At 34.1% G+C, this 20,472-nt stretch overlaps 1 protein-coding gene across 1 annotated transcript in view; it reads right to left on the minus strand.

The window, feature by feature from the left end:
• LOC145687903 (patched domain-containing protein 3-like) overlaps nucleotides 1–20,472 on the minus strand; it is a 222,586-nt gene that overhangs the window by 14,644 nt on the left and 187,470 nt on the right. The window contains exons 8-14 of the mRNA XM_081761445.1: nucleotides 17,679–17,975; nucleotides 15,252–15,500; nucleotides 11,165–11,480; nucleotides 8,707–8,849; nucleotides 7,812–7,973; nucleotides 5,983–6,108; nucleotides 3,028–3,294 (exon numbers count right to left, since the gene is read on the minus strand). Of these exons, the coding sequence (XP_081617571.1) occupies nucleotides 3,028–3,294; nucleotides 5,983–6,108; nucleotides 7,812–7,973; nucleotides 8,707–8,849; nucleotides 11,165–11,480; nucleotides 15,252–15,500; nucleotides 17,679–17,975 (1,560 nt within the window). The remainder of the gene's footprint in view (nucleotides 1–3,027; nucleotides 3,295–5,982; nucleotides 6,109–7,811; nucleotides 7,974–8,706; nucleotides 8,850–11,164; nucleotides 11,481–15,251; nucleotides 15,501–17,678; nucleotides 17,976–20,472) is intronic.

Here is a 20,472-nt window from a genome sequence, read left to right on the forward strand (position 1 = left end):
GTAATCAAGTCAAAATAAATAGGGAATATTCGGGAAAGCATCTGATGATCAATCTTCCCATGCTGGTCGCGCCAATAATGCACCGATTAATTAATTCAGATGTTTCATTGGCGCGACCAGCAAGGTACCCGTGGGGAGAGTTTGGGACTCAATCTGATGACCAATCACACTTCCGGTTGTGCTAGTAAATTTGTAATTTTCTACTAGATTCCTCAGTAACATTAGTGTAAATAAAATTGCTTTACGGCGCAACAGCCTGTTAGGACCAGGACCAGCTAAGCGGCTTTTCTGCGGGGTGCACGTGGTCAGTGTGCCGCTATTCCCAGCCGCTTTGAGTAACCTTCTCGACTGGTTTGATTCCGGTTTTCGTTGGCACTCATTTTCAGAGTATGAGTGAACCTCTGGGATAGTGCCCTCAACGGGTCGGATCAATGTCCAACCCAACCCGACCTGGGACCCGAATAGTTCTAACTTGACCCGACAAGTGACTCGAGCTGCTTTGACCTGACCCGACCCGTTTGAGAGCACTACTCTGGGACTTAAGGCCTGAGGTGAAATGTTTCTCTACTACACCCACCGGAAATTGAACTGGGGTCGATGGATTGACAGTCGGCCACCCTACCGACTGAGCTACAGGCTAGGCACATTTGAGTAAATAGGGCTCTAAAATTAACTTATTTGTACGATATTTATGTAATTCTCCTACGATACTAACATTTTTTTTTTTGATGGCTGAACATAGACGCCTGCTTCCCTCAGACGAAATCCTTTTTTGCTTGGAAGAGATGGACGACAATGTTGTAACGAATGAGGGTTCAAGCGACGAAAATAATGAAAATCCGAGTTCTGGTCAACAGGCAAGTTCTTGTTCCAGAGAATCGCCATTACCCGAAGATAAGGAACCAGAAGTTGCTGTTCAAGATGAAGAAAGTTCGCTTCCATCGAATATTTCAATCGCAAGAAAATGGCGGAAGAAGGATGTAAACACAACTATCCCGATTTTCACACTGCAGAAAGGTCCCATTACAGAAATATTCCATTCATTGGATACCGCTACTGATTATTTCCTGACATTTTTTTGACAATAATATCATTAATAACCGTCTACCAATCCAATTCCGTGCAAAAACAAAGGAAGATACAGCTAATAAGTGTGGAAGAGATTTATGGGTTCCTTGGTTTACAGTTTCTCTTTGGGTACCACAGACTTCCGAAAATCAAAGACTATTGGTGCAGTGATATAGATTTGTGCGTTCCAATCGTGCCAAAGCAGTCTAGGCTCAATAGAAATAGATCGAAATTAGTATTAATGTGTATACTAATTTCGACGTTATTCCTGTTGGTACTTAGGCTACCTTGTATTCAACTGTGGTTATAGTGCTGCCAAAATGTCTTGAGCCGTGGCAAAAATGCGAACTAAAGCTCACCCTCGACACACCCACGCGTTGAGCCAATAAGGGTTCAGCTGTTGCTAAACGGGAGAGAATTAGCGAAAGGCAGTGGAATTTCTTCAGTCGACAGCAGCGCTCAGAACAGAAGACTAGGTGTCAACTCAATGTGGTGTATCTATAGTAAATGTCTACATTTATTTCTGAGTGGTAATAAAGGTCAATTGTTCACTTACAATGTCATATTTTATTTTAAAAATCACAAAACATTTTCTTGTATATTGTGCATTTTGTGAAAAATGACATTTCTGACCTGACGGTACTTTTGAGTCAAAAGGACCGCCAAAAATTCAGGAAAGATTTTTTTCAATTGTTGCGCTAAAATATTTTATTTTACTCCAATTCAAGCAAAAAGCACTAAGGAGATCGTGTCTAGCTTCATTGGTTCATAATGTCGTAAATAAAGGGTTTAAAATGCTTTGATCACGAAATCACGTTGCGTACCACTCCAAGCTCTCATGATAACTAAACGACAGGGTGTCGTTGACAGGCTCGCATACGTTATTCAGTGTTACCAAACTCTAACTGTTACCAACACAAATTTCAAAATTTCCCGTTTCTTTGAATCACCCTGTATTATGCTCAAGTGTTCATTAATATATATATATATATATATATATATATATATATATATGTGTGTGTGTGTGTGTGTGTGTGTAATGTGTGTGTGTGTGTGTATTCGCAATTGCGCATGTGTTTAGGTCTCAACCCATATTGAGAAAATAAATCCTGCTCGCATCCCTAGGCGTAGCTACATGTTTAATAGCACAAAATCACGATACACTCTACATTCGCATTACGTATTGAGAAAGGTAGCACTTGCACTGTAAATAATGGCTCATAATAGATCAAACTCTTATGGTCCTACATATAATTTTAATAATGGCTCATAATAGATCAAACCCTTATGGTCCTACATATAATTTTAACAGTTTTCTTAATTGAATTTAACAACACTCTTTTCAACACAGAAACTATCTGGGACGCAAACCTACAGCTTAAGGTGGGATCCGAACCACATAAGTTCTCACTCGAAAACAAACCCGGGTCTCCTACACCAGAGACACGTACGCAAACTATATAACCACAAGGGAGCTTGTATAACTAGTTCTGTATAAACATTTAACCTTGAGAAACGTTCACGGATACTAAAAATTTAGAAATGTGTTCCCGTTTGATGAGAGAAATGTTTCCACCTGTTTCATAAATGCCTTGTAGTTCAATTGCTATCAACTACCAAACTTCAAGCAGAAGTCCATTGTTATTTTTGGTTTCTTGAATCTAACCAGAACACAGGAAAGGCGGTAGAATTCATTTTCATCGGTTTTCTAAATAATCTTTGAGTAGATAAATTGACCCTGAACAATTAGTCAATAGCCCTTAATGAGACAATTTAAGAATTAATGTCCACTATTTTTGTCCCCATAACTAATTAGCTCAACTGACATTTGTCTCCCTGCCAACAAATACCATATTCTACATTTTAGTAAGTTCTATGGCTGGAACAGATGGAAGTCAAACGTAAAGCATATTTAATAAACTTTTTAAGTGTATTAGAAAATGAGAACACTATAATTACCTTGAAAAATGATTTAAATACATGGGCATCAGAGTCCCCCAGCACAGACAATGCTAACAGAGTACTAACTCCTCCATTAAGAACTGCCGGGCCTATATCCTGTACAGTTTTGAGAGCGCGTTCGTTACGGGTTCCTGTGCATGTCATAAAAGTATGACCAATGTGTGCTGCATAATCCACACATAATCCAACTGCTAAAACAAGACCTATACAAGACACCACGTCTATCGTCATTCCCCAGAAATGCATCATTCCTCCAACGTCAATCTGAAATTAAAGAAGAAAAAAATGTGATCAAATTGGAAAGTACTGTACTAGAAGTAATATTTTGATGTCTATACTTTCAAGCTATTCTAATAAAAATATAGTAGACATGACTTACTCGTCAATGATCAGAGCGTACTACTATTTCTAGCACGTAAAAATCAGACAGAATACGTATTTCTATTACCATAAAAGAAAGGGTTTCTGCAATCAATACATATCTTAAAGATTTTTTTCAAGATTAAGGTATCTTATGAATCTTTGATTTTTTTTTATGTTAGGGAGATGAAACTCGGCATATAAACTCATCATTGAAAGTAACCAAAAAGCAGTCTTTTGAAAAATTACTTGAATGTACTTTAGTCTTTTGAAAAATTGCGCTTCTGAATGGAGATATGACCTAAGGTTATCAGATGTCCCCGTTTTCTGGAAACAGTCATCGGTTCTACAAATCATTATATGGTTTTGCGTACTTCACTAATGCACTTTCATGTAGCATCCCCAGATTCATTGAAAAAAATCGTGTAACTTTAATATGTTTTAAAATAAGGGTATATGTTTTTTTTAAAGCATTGGAAAATTCTACTCCTAAAAAGGGAAAGAGAGCAATTTCTATAATGTTCAAGTTCCTGGTTTTATATTCATTAGATCTCATTCTTTCCCTGTAAAGAACATACACTTCTGCTAGTATAAACATGTTTCATCTGCTACACGTCAAGAACAAATTGTCAATCACTGTTAATAATTTACAAGGTTCATTCTAGCTAATGACTAATAAATATTACTTAAATATCAAAACAATATTATTTAAGTATTGTTTTAATCAGGGAATTCTGACTCACAACTTGACCAACGATTAAATACCATTAACGCATCGTTTCGAGAATTGACATTTTACCAACATCTGTTATCACTAATCATAATAAAACAAACTCATTAAGCATAACAAGCCTGAAAGTTCTATAGAACCATTTAATACATAATTATTTGCATATTTAACCAATGTTAGTGACCACCTATAGCCTTTCCTAGAACGTATCAGGTAGTGTCAAAACTGGTAGTGAGTGTATAATGTGTTCACTCAATAAGAGTGCAAGTTCGACAAATGTCTTTCAAGTTCCCATGCTGATTATTTACAACAGCATTCCTTTCTTCCTTCATCCATCTTTTGACCACATTTGCTGGGTTGCAACGTCTTAACACTCACTGTATCTGTTCTTTCTTCCCAATACTATGGCTAATATGAAACAGATGCCATGCAATGTAAAAACAAGGAAGCTGGTTTTTGGGAACAGAGAATCGACCACTAACTTAAAGGGCACCATTTGCAACTGTGGCAACTAAGACTCCGTGTGGAGTTGACAAGCGACTGTCAACTGTTTGAAATGAGGGTTCTGGTTGGCCATTCAGTTATCGGCGGTATTTTCCGCAACATCCCTCCGACGATGACTTATTTATGGCACGAGGTACCACATGTAGAAGGCGGTATTCTTTATTAACCAACTGCCCTTCGATTGAAGAAACGAACTATATACGTATTGAGGAAGATAAACTATATATCAAAGACATGTATAATCGTCTTAAAGAAAAAAATAATCCTAAAAGATTATACATACATATTGAAGGGGGTAAAATTAATCTCTCATCGAAGGAAATATATATAAATCAGGTTCCACATATTAAGAAACAATATCTTTCAATCTTCCATTTTGTCCCCGCTTAGGGACGCTAAAATCGACCAATAATTAGATGCACATTTGTGTTGGAATAAAATGACTAATTTCAAAATATTTTGAAGGGATTTAATGGTATCGATAGTAATAATTCACTCGGAGGAAGATATAGAATAACCCAGTTCAGAATGCTCCAATAGCATTCCCAGAACGAACTTAAAAATAATTATTTTTTCTTATTGACTTCTATAGGCTTTATACAAATTATTCTATGTACCTTATCTATTTATAATTTCCTTGAGTACTAATTCTTTCCACGTGTTATGTTTAGGAGTTCTCTTAAAACGTTCTACGATATGTTGTTTTACGAAGACACATACTCAAAATGTAGGGTTCAAAATTGAAAAAATCGCAAAATATCATTTCTCTATGACTTACGGCTTCCGAGATATGGCTCCTTATATCTCCCGAATCCGAGCTTTTTGGCCAATATCCGGGGAACGGTGGCCACGGCCATTTGGCCGGTAGCCACCGGTTACTATTTGGTACCAAAATGTTTACCATACTGTTAGGTGTTGATCAATATTAATATGATCTCTCTATAACTTACGGTTCCCGAGATATGGTTCCTTAGATGTCCCGAATTCGGAACTTTTCGGAAACAGTAACAGTGACGCAAAAAATTCCATCTCTTCTTTCAAATAGTTGTTAATGCTCTATCGAATGGTGGGCTCAAAATTGAAAAATTCACAAATAACACACACGCACAGAAAGAGACATAGATAATTCAGTAACGAACTTTTGAAGTTCGTTGAAAATAACGTTTTGAAGTAATGTACGTAATTTAATACGTCTCAATCCAGTAAAATTCCAGAAAGCTTTAATAAACTGAAAAAATGACTTTTTAAACGTTTTTTCTTCCAACGGCTAATATGGCAATTAACCTAAAATTAATATTATTGTTAACAATCTGAAAACAAAATAGGTTCTTAGAACAGTATGGTAGTAAGAAACTTACCAAAGTCAAAAGAACACAGAATAACACCATTAGGCACGTAGGAAGGTTGGCAATCAGCACAAATGTTGCCACCATCACACAAACCATGGCCAATGCCAGGTTTCGGTATAGTTCCTCATCAATTACCTAAAAAGGACAATTGAATTGAATTGAATTTTATTGCGTTCAATGACCATTTACACTGGCTGATTGCCATATGGTTTAGAACACGTCAATGATGTGATTATAAAAATATATATTCATATTACATTAAAAACATAACTATTTTTTACAATATTTCCTAGATGATAGAAAAACATGATAAAATATTGTGGTTTCCTTACACAGAAGATATATTTTTTTTAACAAAATAGAAAAATATAAGATGCACAAAAAATTACATTTACGGTTTAGCAGAACCTACATCAGTTTGCAAGTTCTCCTCCACACCGTAAAAGCAGTGATTTAGCAAGAGTACGTACTGACTTTTCGAAACTTGCATGTTTGGTAAGGGACTTAATTTGATTAGGCAATGAGTTAAAGAGTTGTACACCTTTGTATGCAATTGTTTTCAAAAACAAAGTGGTATTATGAAGATGAACTTGGAGATGTGACTTCGTTCTCGTATTATATCAATGTTTATCTGAATTCTATTTGTACACTTCTTGTATCTTGTGGACCAAAAATAATGTTTCTTATATATACAATGAAGGAAGTGGAAGAATATTTAGGTCTTTGAACAGCGTTCTGCAAAAAGTATAAAATGAAGTATTGGTGATAATTCTTATCACCTTCTTTTGGAGTATGAAAATTTTCTTAAAATCAGTGGAGGAATCATAAAAGGCTATTCCATGTCTGAATTTGCTGTTGGAATTATCAGTTATGTAGCTTAACCCACAATATATTTATTATTACTAAACAATGAAAGTAATAACAGAACAGTTTCCAGCAAATTAGACATTGACTACCAGTTTCACCAATATTCGTTAAATATGAATTCTATAAATCTCAGTAAAGAACCGATATGTCAAGTGAATCATCCCGTTTCCGTAAATGATTGGTATGGTTAAAATACACGTTAATATAACATTAATTAATATTCAATGATCTCTAGTAAAACAAGCAGGAAGTCTTTTAAATTACACTTTTTTATACTATTCAAATAATATTTATAGACAGTAACATAATTCAACAGATCATACTATATAACAAACAAATGAGTAACAATTCTCATCTTCGAGATGAACAACAGCTTTGGCATGAAATAACACTATAGCTTTAATATAGCTACTATATAATAGCTTAATAAAAAATGAGCTATGATATACTAAAGACATACATTTTTTGTGCTATCTTCCTATGAAAAAAATATATAAAGGAACAACTATACACTCCTTTCCTCAATTGATTGTGTTATATGCAGAAAACAATAGTCATAATGATATTGTCACAATAGAATGAAATTACCGGGTACTTTAAATGTTTTATCTATTTTGCATGCAAAGAATGTTACACTGAGGATGTCGAGTATTGAATTAATTTGATGATAATTATAAAGTGCACACATAGAACTGAAATAGATAACACGAAATATTTGTTCTTGCTATACATAAATTTAATTTATCAAAAAGTAACTTTTACCAGGCATGTAACTTCCATATGTAGAAATAACACTTAGTCAATGTCACGACTTAACAGTTTCTGTAAAATAAAAAAAAAAAGGAAAAAAAGAAAAGAAAAAAACTCTTTTGATGTGTCTAGTCACGCGTACCGATGTTTCCTTCCTAAAGAAAATTACGTCTTGAGAACAACTTTTAAGAGTAAATATAACAAATACTGAGAGTACTTACCTCATCAGTGACCCAATTTGCAAATATCTTGCCCCAAACAGTAGCAAAACGATCCCCTGTCGTGAAGTTGATTTCTTTTACTAAATTTTGAGCACGGTGCATTGCAGGTAAATGCTCCTCTGGTCCACTGAACAATTTGAAATTAAAAGTGAATGATGATACCTGGAAAGATAATATTATATGTACTCAAACTACCTCATAGACTTTATACAATGTATTGGTAAAACAAAGAAGTCCCGAAGCGGGTATGGAAATCAATTACTTATCAGAAATCAGTTAAGAAGTCAGAAAAGGCAAACAAGGATTTTAGGAATGATCAAAAAAATGGATCAAAAGATTGCGATCTTGGCCAATAATTAGTTTTTTGACCAGGGGTTACAAAATTTTTGAACGGCCTCTAAATCGAGTTTTCGTTTTTTTTTTTTTTTTTTTTTTTTACGTAATAAGCACATCATACTGGGTTAACTGATAGTTTGGGTTTGGCTACACTATATGTAATTCTGCAGATATAAGATCTACAAGAAAATTTTTGCCTGAAATACACGGGATCTTTTGATCCAATAAGGAAAACTATGCTATAAAACATAATTTGTCTTTGTCTTCTGACAATATTTCAAGTATTTTCTGGAAGGTGATCAGCTCATGAATAATTTATGTGACCGTCTACATTATGTTTTTGTGCAAACTAGAAAATAATAAAATGGTCCACATCACTTTACGATACTTTTGTCGTAGATTAAGAAATCTCTTAGAGTTATTAACACATCTCTCATCAGATTGGTTAACCTTAACAATATTGATTGTTCTGAATCCACTAATACAGTACAGAGCTGATTTTATCAGCATTTGATGCGTAGAATGGTTAAATTGTAAGATTGATTCTCAAAGAACTCACCTCTACAGGAGGCGCAGGTTTGCCGCATTGAAGCTCTCCGTCAAATTTGAAGTCTTTCTGATATTTTGCACCTGATCTGCTAAATAAATATTTGGAGAGATACTGATCAAACTCTGACTGGGAAAGCATCACTTTTGGTACACCTGATGGAAACAACATTTCTAGTTAATTAAATTTTAAACATTTCTAGTTAATTGAAATATTCTACTACAATTCGATTACATAAATATACGTTTAATACAATAAGGAAATATTTTTTATTTACTGTACTTTCACTTTTCTTTGTTTCTTCCTCTCTTCCTACAACAAACGGATGCTACGAACATAATATTTGAAGATGACGTCTCGAAAGTCGATAGTTGTCAGAACTGTCACGATCAAAGTTGCAAGGGATTCAAAATCGGATTTTCTTCAAAAGACTATTTCAAAAAAAAAAAAATCTTAGTTAAGTACCTCATCCAAATCCATAGATGGTTTTCAATATGTGTGAAAAATTACCATGCCGATTGCAGCAACTTGATATCTCAAACTATTCTGATAAAATTTGACACACTGCTCAACATTACGTCTCTTTGAACTTGTTATTACACTTATCAAGAGGTATTGCTGTAATGTTATTAGAAGGAACGTAAATCAAAAATTGTTTTAAAAAGTTCCCACAAGTATGCCATTTTAAGTAATATATAAAATTTTATACTTTATTATATCTCTCGAGTGACTTCAGATATCAAATTTCTGGAAACAACATAATGATTTTCAAGTCTATTGAAATCCATGTATGTAGTTTAATGTGATACTTATTTAATTTTTTTTTTCATTCGAAATAAAGTTCTTTGAGAAAAGTCAAATTTTCAATTTCTTTCAAGTTTGATTCTACTTGTTCGAAATACGTTATACGACGATCATAGTATTTAGTATTAAGATAATTTGGATATGCATTACCAGGTCGCTCACTTACGTTATTATTGTTGTTGAATCCTCCATCATTTGATTGTTTTTCGATGTTTGTGATACTGTAATGTCCTTAATTTGCAATACTGCATGACAACTGTGGTATTATATATTTTCGTTTTATATGTAGATTTCAAATATGTAGTCACCTGATATAGTGCCATTTGAAAAATAAAACTTTATGTTATGTTTGCAACACTGTTAATCTTGTGGCATTGCAGCGTATAATAAGCAATGTCCCCCTGTCGATATTTGCAAGGTACGGAATTTCAGGGTTTGTTGTCCATTAGTGTAAATGATAAATGGTCCTCCCTCTATATATCGAGTGTGTCAGCATCAAAATATATATTGAGTATGTCAGCATCAAGTTATTCTGTATTTTTTTCATAACGTCTCACACATGAATGGTCCCTCAAATTTTTAGTGTCCCTCACTGCCCTCCTTTAAAAAAATCCTAGTTACGGAACTGCATCTAATCAACAGTTGGGTTCTTGTACGTACCACAGTGTCACTTGATAACAACCTTTGCAATTTTTCTTTCAGAATGTGTCATATAATTTGATGACTTAAGTCTAACTTTTTGCGGCTTCAAGTCAGCTTCAAGAAAAACTCGCACTAACTTCCTCCTCCGTAACAGATGGACTACTGCTATGGGTTCAATTTACCGACTCCTCCCTGGCTGACAAAATGCCTTGACCCAGCGCGTAACCTTCCGATACAGTAGCGCATCGTTGCCACACGCTTCCTGCAATCTTTCATGACACTGACGTTTACTTTGTCTTAGGCTGCTAGGATTTTTATCTAACAATGCTGCTCAAGCTTCGGAAACATACTATTTTATGACACCTCAAACAATTCTGATCGCTTCAACCATACAAGTCATGACAGGTACTTGATTTACTAACTGACTTTGGTACTGAACACTTCCACAATGACTCAAACTATACCAACTATTAGATCGTTCTCATCTCTCATGCGTATACTTGCCTCTGGACAGTGTTGTCTGTACTTTATATGCAATCATCGTAATAATAAAGCAAATTACACTTATACATCTTCACTCAAATAATTTAAGACACATTACATTTTCAAAATTCTAGTGCAAATCGTGTCTCAAATATTTAATGAACACTCATACGAAACACCTATAAACCAAATTGCTTTTATTACGTAGATTTCAAAGTTTGGGAATGGATATAAGGTCAACGTTTCTTCTTGGTTTCAGCAAGAATGGTTGCTGCATTTTGTTGGTTAAGCTAGATACTGCTGAATTTCTGAATATTTTACTGATAAGTGATAGCTCAGTAAGCTATTTCAATTACCGTAATAGAATCCTCCTAATTTAATATTGCATGCCCAGTTTTACTGGGAAACTTTCTGCTGAATAAAGCTGGCAACAAAATATTTTAAATCTAGGAAAACAAAAAATTTCAAACACAGATGAAACATAACAAATAATACAAAATTGATGATAATAACAAAAAATAAAACTGGTTTCAATACTTACTTGCGTTATAGTATTCATTGACGAAATCCTTGAATCCATCGTACCAGCAATCGACATCAGTGAACACATCTGCTTGCTCACGGAAATCAGAGACCAATTTCTCGACCTTGTGCAGTTCCGCGGTATAGTTCAGTTTTCCCATATATACAATTGCTTCCTGGCCTTCATCAGGGAAATATTTCGCCTTCTCATATAAAAACTTGTATAAGTGAGTTTTCTCAGATAAAAACCATATTGGATCAAACTTCTGCTTGAGTTCCAAATTTCCTTTTACACTAATAGCTGTGAGACCCAAAGTCATCAAAATTACAAACACCTAAAATAACAATATATGAATAGTTTAGTACAGAATAGCGCTGGGCTTTTTTGGAGAAAACTAAAACTACGACACAATCCATACTCAAACTATAGAAGGTGCAATAAACAGAATAGCACAGATAACGTTGTGAAAAGGTGCAGTAAGGAAGACTAATTACAGTCGGAACTGTTACAGCAATAATTACAGCACCATTAGGTAACTGTTCAAAATATTCGTGTTCGGTTGAAACTCTACAACGTCAGTGGCTCATGTTTCGTTAATTTTCTTTCTTTGCACCGATAAACCCAAAATATGCTTCAGTAAACTACTCCGTCTTTGAATTAAAATTCAACTGCCTAAATTTGATCTTTTTTTAAAAAAATAAATCTAATAATATAGGCTTCAATAATGTTTTTCTAAAATATTATTAGATTTATGTAAAGTACTTTGACATTTTCTTTCAAGTTCTGTGACAAGTTTGGCAATAGATTATAACTTTCTTGTGTCTCGAATTTTAACTTTCTACCTAATATTTCTTTTTGTGTCCATAATGTAAATTTATTTCAATCTATATGTGGCGTTGTAAGCCCTGCTGTGTTATGTAACCTCAGTATAAATTTTATAATTACATAAATGTGTTTTTTTTTTATAATATTTTTCTTGGCTTTGAAGGCTGTGTTAATATATATGATTTTTCTCTTTTATATTAATTTTGTAGTAGTTACGAATACCTATCCATTTACTTGCTTAGTTTGTTCATCTCTCTGAATTTCTTGTTTTACAGTAGTTCCAAGTATTGACACTCTTTGGTCAATCGTCATATTCAGGGGTAGACCAAGGGCCGGGCAACCCGGTCAACTGCCGGGGCGCCACAGTCAGGGTCACCAAAATGAGTCTCAAAAAGTACATTTTATATTTTTTTCTACTGACTCTTTTTGGTTTATATTCTTATAAAGTAGCGTCAATTACATCATCTTTTTCCATTCCACGATGGAAGAAGAGAGTTTCATAGTACTAGGGGGCTGTATCGACAAATGGAAACATGACATGGTGAAGAAAGAGTGGAAGGGGAGTTGTTATTATTTATAGCGAACTCCACGTTGTTTGTGAACTTTTCCCAGGCAATGAATGTTATTGGATTTTATATATATTACTTTTTTAAATTGATAGTGGAGGGGGAACAATATATACACAGCACTTTTGATTTCTTAGAAGCGACCCAGCCGCGCCAAACTGTCGGCCTTTTGTTGAAAGTAGTTTCTAGGAGATGTTATGGTTTCGCTATGTACAGTAGGTACAGTTCTTGCCAAATCATTCATTTCGACAATGTGAAATCGAATGCACCACCATTAGTATAGGCCTAGTATTCAATAAATGTTGTTCAATATTGTTCTTGTTTATACATATCGGTACATAAATAATAATAAAAACACAATGTAATTGATACCATATGTTTATTTTTAAATACCTTTATCATATATTTGAGTATTATTTAAAAAAAAATATATATATGTTTAAATATTAAAATCTCTGTAATAAAATGTAAAATATTGTCTAGGACTAAAGGGGTCGCCAAAATGTCTTTGCTGGGGTGAACATTTTGCCTTGGTCCGCCCCTGGTCATATCCCCTGCTATGCAACTTTACGGTGGACAGCATCGTGTATGTGGGTTTCCTCGAGGTTCTTTCGTTTTCTACCACATTCTCATTCCACCAATGCTTTTGTACTAATTCATTTGCATTAGTCTAAAGGGCATAAAAATCATGTTATTTAGTTTAAAGGGCATAATCGTGGAACGTAAAACTACATGTTTCATTTAACTTCACTCTTTCATTAAGCACAAAACGTACCATTCTTGTAACCGTTTTTATTTTACATCTGGATAAAATATTAAATCTCCTCTCCGAATGTATTTTTATTCGTGCACAGACTGTGGGTTCTTTTTAAAAAAAAAAAAAACTAGCCAATTGGTTTCATTTAAGAGAGGATAAGCGAACGTAACATATATAATATTGTACACCTGACATGTGTTTCCTATATACTTTCATGTTAAACATATTATTGTCTCTATAAATACTGTAAATATGTCGATAAATTTCAAATGATTTTAATTTTCCTTACAAACCTTCACTTTCTATATTAGGATGTACAAAATTTACAAAAATCAACTAAAGCACTAACCAGTTTTTCTTCCAGACATGGTTTTGGGTGGTACTTCGCCCCCCCCCCCGTAGATCTGAGAGTGTCCCCGGAGGAGACCAAAACAATACGTCTATAATATAATAATAAATAGAATAGTACCAGCAGTCCCCCCCGGAGTACTAAGTGTGCCCCCGAAATATTGTTCCTGAAAGAAACACTGGCACTAGCCCTTGTTCACTTCACCTGGTATTATTACTCATGCAGTATCTTGGTCTTATTTACATAATCTAAGGAGAACTCAGCACGGAGATTATATAACAAAATACTGTATACCTATGGTTTAAGGTAGGATCCGAACAATTGTAATGCGTTCAATGTTCTACCGGAAATGAAGCTAGATCAGTGAAGAGAGCTTAAGGTATCATGTATACTGGTATGAAATCTTATAATAAACTTCCTGTCAACAGAACATATTTGTTCAATTACTAATTTTTGTATTGCTTTCTAATATTAATTAACATATTTCGTACTCTTCTACCCCTTCTTGCATAATGATATACAGACGCATATCATATACGATAAAAAAATATCTTTATAAAAGGATTCTATTTTCGAAACCAAAACTCAGCCTTTAAAGGACCATTGACGCAACTGCTGCGTTAAGATTTTAAACCTCAATAACTCAGCCCCTAATTAAGCAAGAAATATATTTTTGGAATAAATGTGTTTCTGAAGAACGAAACTTTCCGTCGGTATGCATTTTATGTATCTGGTGGTAATATTACGGGGGAGGGAAGGTAAAGTTCGTGCTTTTCTGTTTTTTGCATCAGGTTTTTAGGAGGGCATTCCCCCTCTTGGATGTACACTCATAAAAATAGGTATGTGAAGTGACGGAGTTGTCCACTAAATGGTAATACCCTGTATCTGTACTTGTTGCTTATATTGGGGGAGAAGGGGGCAAATTTGGCCAATTTTTTGACAGTTTTTGGACGTAAATTACATTTATTTTCAGGATGGTTCAATCCAAGACACATTTTCACTGAATTGGTCTAAAAGCATAATTCTTGTTGCTGTACATGATGTGTGCAGCAAAAATGATGTACATATAAGATGATACTATGCTGGAGGGGGAAGGCAAATGTCAAAATCAATTAGTTTTTTCTTCTATGTATAACATCTTTTTATGAGAATATTTCTGACAGAAAAACGAATTCATTACGCGTTTCCTTTCAGTAAAGCACAAAAATTATATTTTCTTTGACAAACACATACACACAACACTTACGTACGGTGACTGGATGGGTTACCAGAGCCCTCCATTTTTTTCATATTTAAGGACGTTTTGTTTCTTTTGCGTAGAAAGGTTAAAGTCGTTTTACGAAGAAAATTACTTTTGTTTCAAATTTCAGTGGGATTCACTCAGAATACCAGGGTAAAAGAGTCACAGTATACACATCAATTTTATACTGATAAGTGATTGCCTATTAATGTAAACGGAAATTAATAAGGAAAAACATATCTAAGGACTAGTAATAAATTGTAACTTTTGTTAAATCTTTAAGGTTGTCATTATAGTTTTACTCTTAAGATTATCTTCTCGTAAGTATAGATGATCCAACTAGTTTTGTATATATTTTGTCTACTTACCTTGAATGGCGTGGTAAGAATGACATTGGAGTACACTTTATCTAGTATCAGTTTTGAAAGATCCCGTTGACTGCAAGTGTTTGGTTTGTAATTCTTATGCTTGTAACATAGAATCAATCCGTTTCGTGATTCTTCCACTCTTCGTTGGTCCAATACAAAACAGGCCACGAAGAAAGTGGCCTGAAACACGTACGTGCCTAATATACCAACAGCAGCATATATACAGAATGACTGAAGAGAAGGTAAAATCTGTAAAGACACAATTTATCATTTTTTTATATGGTTTCAAGTGTATGAGAACGTAATCTAAAATTAGCTTCTTTCAAAATATAAACAATTTGACAATATCATGGATAGCGACGAAATTTAATATCTTTCGTAGGTTATTTGAATTAAAGCAAATATTTACGGAGCACGTTTAAACCAGAGATGGAGTGGGTCAGTGGTCAAGTGGGTCAAGTTTTCTGAGTGGATCAGTGTATTGTGTGTCAACAGCATGTAACCCACTGCGACCCACTGTGACCCATTCTGACCCACCGACTCACTCTGACCTACCGACCCACTCTGCCCAGTGAATTGTAGACAGCATCTTCTGAACACTGGTGATTTCTTTCTACGTTTTACTTTCAAGGCCCCATTTCCCTTCCTTTTCCATTTGTTTCTGTCTACTTACCTGAGATGAGTATATCTAAGTGAGAAAAGAACTTCAGGCACTTTTGGATATTGATATTTGTAATTGTAATAATAGCAATAGGAATTATACTATTACTTGGTTTTCAAGACACACAGCCTGTGAGCTTTTAGAGGAGCTAATTACTGGAAAAAATACATTTTTGAAACACTGTAATATATAAATTATTATATTAAAAAAATGAATATAACTATGTGTGCCTGATCATTACGGCCAAATTTCAAAGTCAAATGAAATGACTTTTGGTATATAATTAGGGCTTAATCCAAACTGGGATGTTATCGCTGTCATTATAGCTAATACATATCCTAAGGAGGTAGTGGGGATCCGAATTTTTGCGAAAAAAATGAGTATCTCGTAAATCGTTAAACTTAGGGAGCTAACAGAACGTGTCCTAGCATTTTTTTTTTAAATCTCCTTTATGGAGGGCATTTCCTATATATGGAAAATTGGTAGTTGGTTGATTTGTAAAAATAATCGAAAACGATTGATATTAGATCAGAAACAATTATTGAGAAATAAAGAATACAGTGCTTCGCTTCATATATCCACTGCTTTCTATTACAATAATTGCTGAAGCTTGTGTTTATTATATGAAGCGCTCAGAGCACAGGGTAATCAACCCATAAAGTTGAGAAAAATAGACATAAAATTTGTACTGTAAGCTTAATTACACGGAAATTTTAAGCTTGTAGTGTACGCGTGATTATATGGAAAATTTAACACTTTTTTCCTTTACGTTGGTCTACTCACCTTGATTTTGGACTTTAAATTTTCATTCTTTTTTCCCCACTAAAAAGTATCAATAATTCAACAAGGAAATAATTATACCGTGATAATTTAATTGAAATTCATCATAATTTAGCCTATGACAAACACTTACCATTTTATATCGTACAGGTCAGATGCACCGTTATTGTAACAGAGTGGTGCTTGAGCGATTGACTGTAGAAATTCAAACTCCGATTAGTTAGAATTTCACAACCTTGGTTTTATTACAAGTGTAAACTCTTTAGCCAGTAGAGAAGAGCCAATAGATCATGGATCAGAGTTGTTGATAATGGGTTTTGACGGGTCGGAGTGGGTCAAAGTAGGTGAGAGTGGTTCATGGTGGGTGGTGAATCACGTTGGGTTGTGGATCCTGATAGGTAGTGGGTCAAGTTTTTATTGACCAACGCCATCTGTGATTTAAACCTTAAAACAACTATTATGTGTTACGCTTTTTCATGAATTTTCATTTGATAGCATATTCTTAGTGATTTATTGAGCTTTCTTCTATTATATTTTAAGTTTTTCTTCTGGATAGGACAATCTTGTATTTCTACCATCATTGCAAGGGGAGAGAAAACAACTCCCCCACTGGTTCAAAAATGTACACGGCAAACTAAAAATTAGGAATATGAATTAAAACGAAATATTGAAGATTGGGATTAAGGATAACACATATGCAAGACCTAGAAAAATTGGGAGTTTCTTTATACATGTATTTGCATGTCTAAATGAATATTCCTCACATACGATGCATTCATATTCTTTATAACGTCAAGTATCCATAACCAGATGTGCCTTCGATAGACAACACATAAACAGAGTATAACTTATTGTGCTAGTTTCAAAGCTTAACATATCTCAATGACAAATAACACTGAATCTGGAATATGGAAACAAGAACTGAATTACAGCATGCAAATTAAAAATCTTTCATAAACTCAATTTAATAATATAATCCTACTTACCGTTGTGGCTCCAACTATAAACGCCATGAAATCCGTCAAGGAGGTAACAGTGATAGAGGTTCCAGCATGCCTCAGAGTGGTTCCTACTCTTTCAGCCAGAGATAACTGCCGTTCTGAAGGTGTGAGATTGTTCCAACTCTGTGTTATCACAAACATATCGTCAATTCCGATGCCAAGTAACAGAAAAGGCAGCGCAGTGTGGACTGGACCATAAAATACACCAAATAGTGAACATAATCCGTATGATACAATTACTGCCATTCCAATGCAAGCAAGTCCTACCATGCCCAAGTATGCCTAGAGGAAAAAATATGCATTTCTTAATGCCAGAAGTAAGAAAGAAGCATCAAGAGTAATGGAAAGATATTTTTCGTTATTCATGATGCTGTAGATAATTATAGTATATACAAAAAAGGTGTATATATAACACTAGTGCAACTTAATTTAAAATATACTCAAAAAGATCATATCATTGATATGAAAAAATGAAATCTTTGAGTTTTACGTCCCACGGTTATGCCGGTTAGGCTAAAGAACACGGTGATTATGAGAAATGAATGAAATGGTGGAATGAAGAAAGTGGGAGGAAACGGGAGAACCCCGAGAAAACCCACGCACACGGTGTTTGTCCACCACAAAGTTCACTTGGTAGGAGCAGGTTTGAACCAGTGACCCCATGCACTAGAGGTGAACGCTCTACCACAGAGCCACCGCGGCCCCTGATATGAAAAAAGAATGTAGCTTCCGGCTATTATTTGCACTATTAAGAACTAATAAGTTTCCACATAATTTCTGAATGAAAGGACTGATATGTTCAGTTTCATTCACGTTACAATAGCTAAGTGAAGCTATTAATGTGAAACACAGTGATTATTGTATACGTACTGTGACATTACTAAGGTCTAGTGATCAAATGACATACAATTTAAGTTACAAGAATTTTAGGAATGATAAAACAAAATGGATCAAAAGATTTTCGATCTTGGCCAATAATGAGTTTTAGGATCAGGGCCCACATAATTTTTGAACAGCCCCTAAATCGAGTTTTCGTATTTCTACGGAACAAGCACCATTATACTGAGTCAAGTGATGGTTTGGGTTTGGTTACGCTGTATTTACTCCAGATATAAGACATTTTTGATTGAAACATATTGGAGATTTTTTTTATCAGGGACCACAAAAGCTTCAAACGACCCTTAAATCTAGGTTTTTTTTTTTTTTTTTTTACGGAATAAGCACATCACACTGAGTTAAGTGATGGTTTGGGTTTGGCTATATTATATGTAGTTCTCCAGATATAAGGCGTACAAGAAAATTTTTGCCTGAAATGTATTGGATCTTTTGATCCAAATAGACTTATTTTTAAAGGCATTCGTATTCATGTTCCAAATTTAGAATAAATCTAGATAAAACAGAACATCATAATTCTGTCTGCTTCTGTTCTCTTAATGAAATTAACGAAATTAACAACAACAAAAAAACTTTATTGAAACTAACTAAAAATTGTATCTAATCATCCATCAGAAATAGCATTCCCATTACTATAACTTATAACGAAAACTGTAGTGTTTCAATAAACTAAACACACTAAAACAAACTAAAATGAAGAAAATGTACATGAGAAAACATGATTGTTAACTGTTTGAAACACTGATAATCTTCACGTATATATACACAAAATATTCTTGAAGGCTTAAAATATTAAAACAAATTAAAACAAGATATGTGAATGAGCTTTCATAACCAATTATCATTATTCATTAATAAGGGATACATAATGAAAGAAAACTATGGCATACATTGTTTCTTGCTGGGTGTTTACAAACAATTACAACATTGTGTAACTTAGATTGGTTATGTTTTGTTCTGACTCATCAACATTTTAGTAAACGAGAAACTCGTAATTAATTAACAAAAAGAACATTAAAATAACAAATAAATCAGGTAATCAAATAAGAAAAAGTATCTGCGTGAAAATGAATGTCAAACATATGCCCATCTATACAATCTTCGCCTGGCAGGTCTGTTTGTTCGGAACAATACGCTTCTTATTGAGCTCAAAGTTGAGGAAATTACCTAACTCGTCCATATTTATAGCTGCTCTCAACAACATTTTTGAAAATGGTTCAAAATTGTTGTGCAAACAATTCCATAAAACGTTAAAAGTCATTGAGCTAAATTAATTATATTATTCTAATCAATAGTTGATGTTAGTGGAAGGGTCGATTCCATTAACAAGATTAAGTTGTACCTGCCAATAACCTAATTTTAGTAATCTTTAGTCGAACTGGCGATAATTTTTTTCCAAACCTAGAAGTATCGTTTATAAATAACAATAAAATGAAACGATGCAGAATCGTTACAAGAAGAAAAACTAGGAGAAATAATGCAATAATTACACCTAGGTCTCTAGGTTCAGCTTTTCCATGTTCTTTGACTGTTACTTTAATGTAATATTGAAAGAAACTTCTTTAACTTAAGCCTGATGTAAAAAAATGTCATTCAAGAATGCATCCCCGAAGACAAAGTCAAGAATTTTGAATTTAACATGCAACTCTTACGGATAATTTTTGTAATCAAATTGAAGCGAGCTACAAGTAATGCTCAATATTTACAATATACATCCAGGTAGCGAGCACGACATACTCAAGACTTCCTTTAATCTCTAGTTGTTATGTATTGTATATTTAGTGAAGGTTGACTTAAATAACAGTTCAAAATCTCTTGTCGTCTCGAATTCTGTCAAGGGATTTGAAGCTTAAAATATATAAAACAATAATAATACCTTTTTGTT

The sequence above is a fragment of the Thermobia domestica genome, chromosome 6 (genome assembly GCF_964235325.1).
Source record: "Thermobia domestica chromosome 6, izTheDome1.hap1.1, whole genome shotgun sequence".
NCBI lineage: Eukaryota > Metazoa > Arthropoda > Insecta > Zygentoma > Lepismatidae > Thermobia > Thermobia domestica.